The sequence below is a fragment of the Chrysochloris asiatica genome, unplaced genomic scaffold (genome assembly GCF_000296735.1).
Source record: "Chrysochloris asiatica unplaced genomic scaffold, ChrAsi1.0 scaffold00011, whole genome shotgun sequence".
Lineage (NCBI taxonomy): Eukaryota > Metazoa > Chordata > Mammalia > Afrosoricida > Chrysochloridae > Chrysochloris > Chrysochloris asiatica.
In genome coordinates, this window is record NW_006408529.1 from 24,016,946 (window position 1) to 24,018,162 (window position 1,217).

The 1,217-nt window shown below is 35.0% G+C and overlaps 1 protein-coding gene across 1 annotated transcript in view; it reads left to right on the top strand.

Annotated features, from left to right (window-relative positions):
* Positions 1-1,217, top strand: part of FRG1 (FSHD region gene 1) — a 33,274-nt gene that overhangs the window by 16,853 nt on the left and 15,204 nt on the right. Inside the window, exon 5 of the mRNA XM_006834458.1 lies at positions 184-298. Within this exon, the coding sequence (XP_006834521.1) occupies positions 184-298 (115 nt within the window). The remainder of the gene's footprint in view (positions 1-183; positions 299-1,217) is intronic.

Here is a 1,217-nt window from a genome sequence, read left to right on the forward strand (position 1 = left end):
TATTTCGAGATACCTCAAACCACATCAAATGTTTATTTTAAACTTTTTTCCTTGTTCTAATTATACTTTATTAGAATAAAAAAATCTTACTATAAAGAAATCATGTGTATGTGTGTACTATTTTAATCTTCCATATTGAACTGTCTTTTCTCTTTAACATTTGTCTATTTCATTATTTTGAAGAATTGCCCTGAAATCTGGCTATGGAAAATACCTTGGTATAAATTCAGATGGACTTGTTGTTGGGCGTTCAGATGCAATTGGGCCAAGAGAGCAATGGGAGCCAGTTTTTCAAGATGTAAGTATTTTTATGTGTATAAAACTCTTTTGTCAATGTAATAGAAAAGTTTTAAAAGTCATTGAAAGCATGTTTTATTGACTACAAACAGTTTAATAATAAGATGTGTTGTTAAGTGCTATGGAGTCAATTCCAACTCAAAACAACCCTGTGTGGGGTATCCAAGGAGCAGCTGGTGGATTTCACCTGGCATCCTTGTGGCTAGCAGACCAATACTTTTCCACATCAGGACTCCAATACTAATGTTGTTAAGTGCAGCCGAGTTACTTCCAACCCATAGTGACCCTGTATAGGGTTTCCGCCAATACTGATTCAGTACATTAAATTTGAAAAAAATTCATCTGAACTCATAACATGAAAAAGATCTCAAAAATGATGCAACAAAAAAAGAAATACTTTTACCCCGACCATTATTGTATACTCCCACTACCTTGATGTCAGTTGGAAGACCAGGTGCACCTCACCCAACCAGTAAAGCCACTGATGATGAAATTGAAGAATTCTACCAAATTCTTCAGTCTGTAGTTTTAGGATTAAATATGCAATCAAGATGTACTGATAATTACATGATACAACCTTGCTTGCTGAAAGCAAAGAGTACTTAAAATACTTACTGATGAACATCAAAGACGATAGCCTTCAGTATGGATTTTACCTCAGTGCAAAGAAGGTCAAAGACTACAGCCTTCAGTATTGATTGCACCTCGGTGTAAAGAAAGCAAATATCCTCACAACTGGACCAATAAATAACATCATGATAAATGGAGAAAAGATTGAAGTTGTCAAAGACTTTAATTTGCTTGGATCCACAATCAATAGAAGCAGTCAAGAAATCAAGTGACGTATTGTAGTAGGCAAATCTGCAAAAGTCTTCTGAAATGTGTTCAGAACAAAGATGTCAGTTTGAGGACTAAGGTGC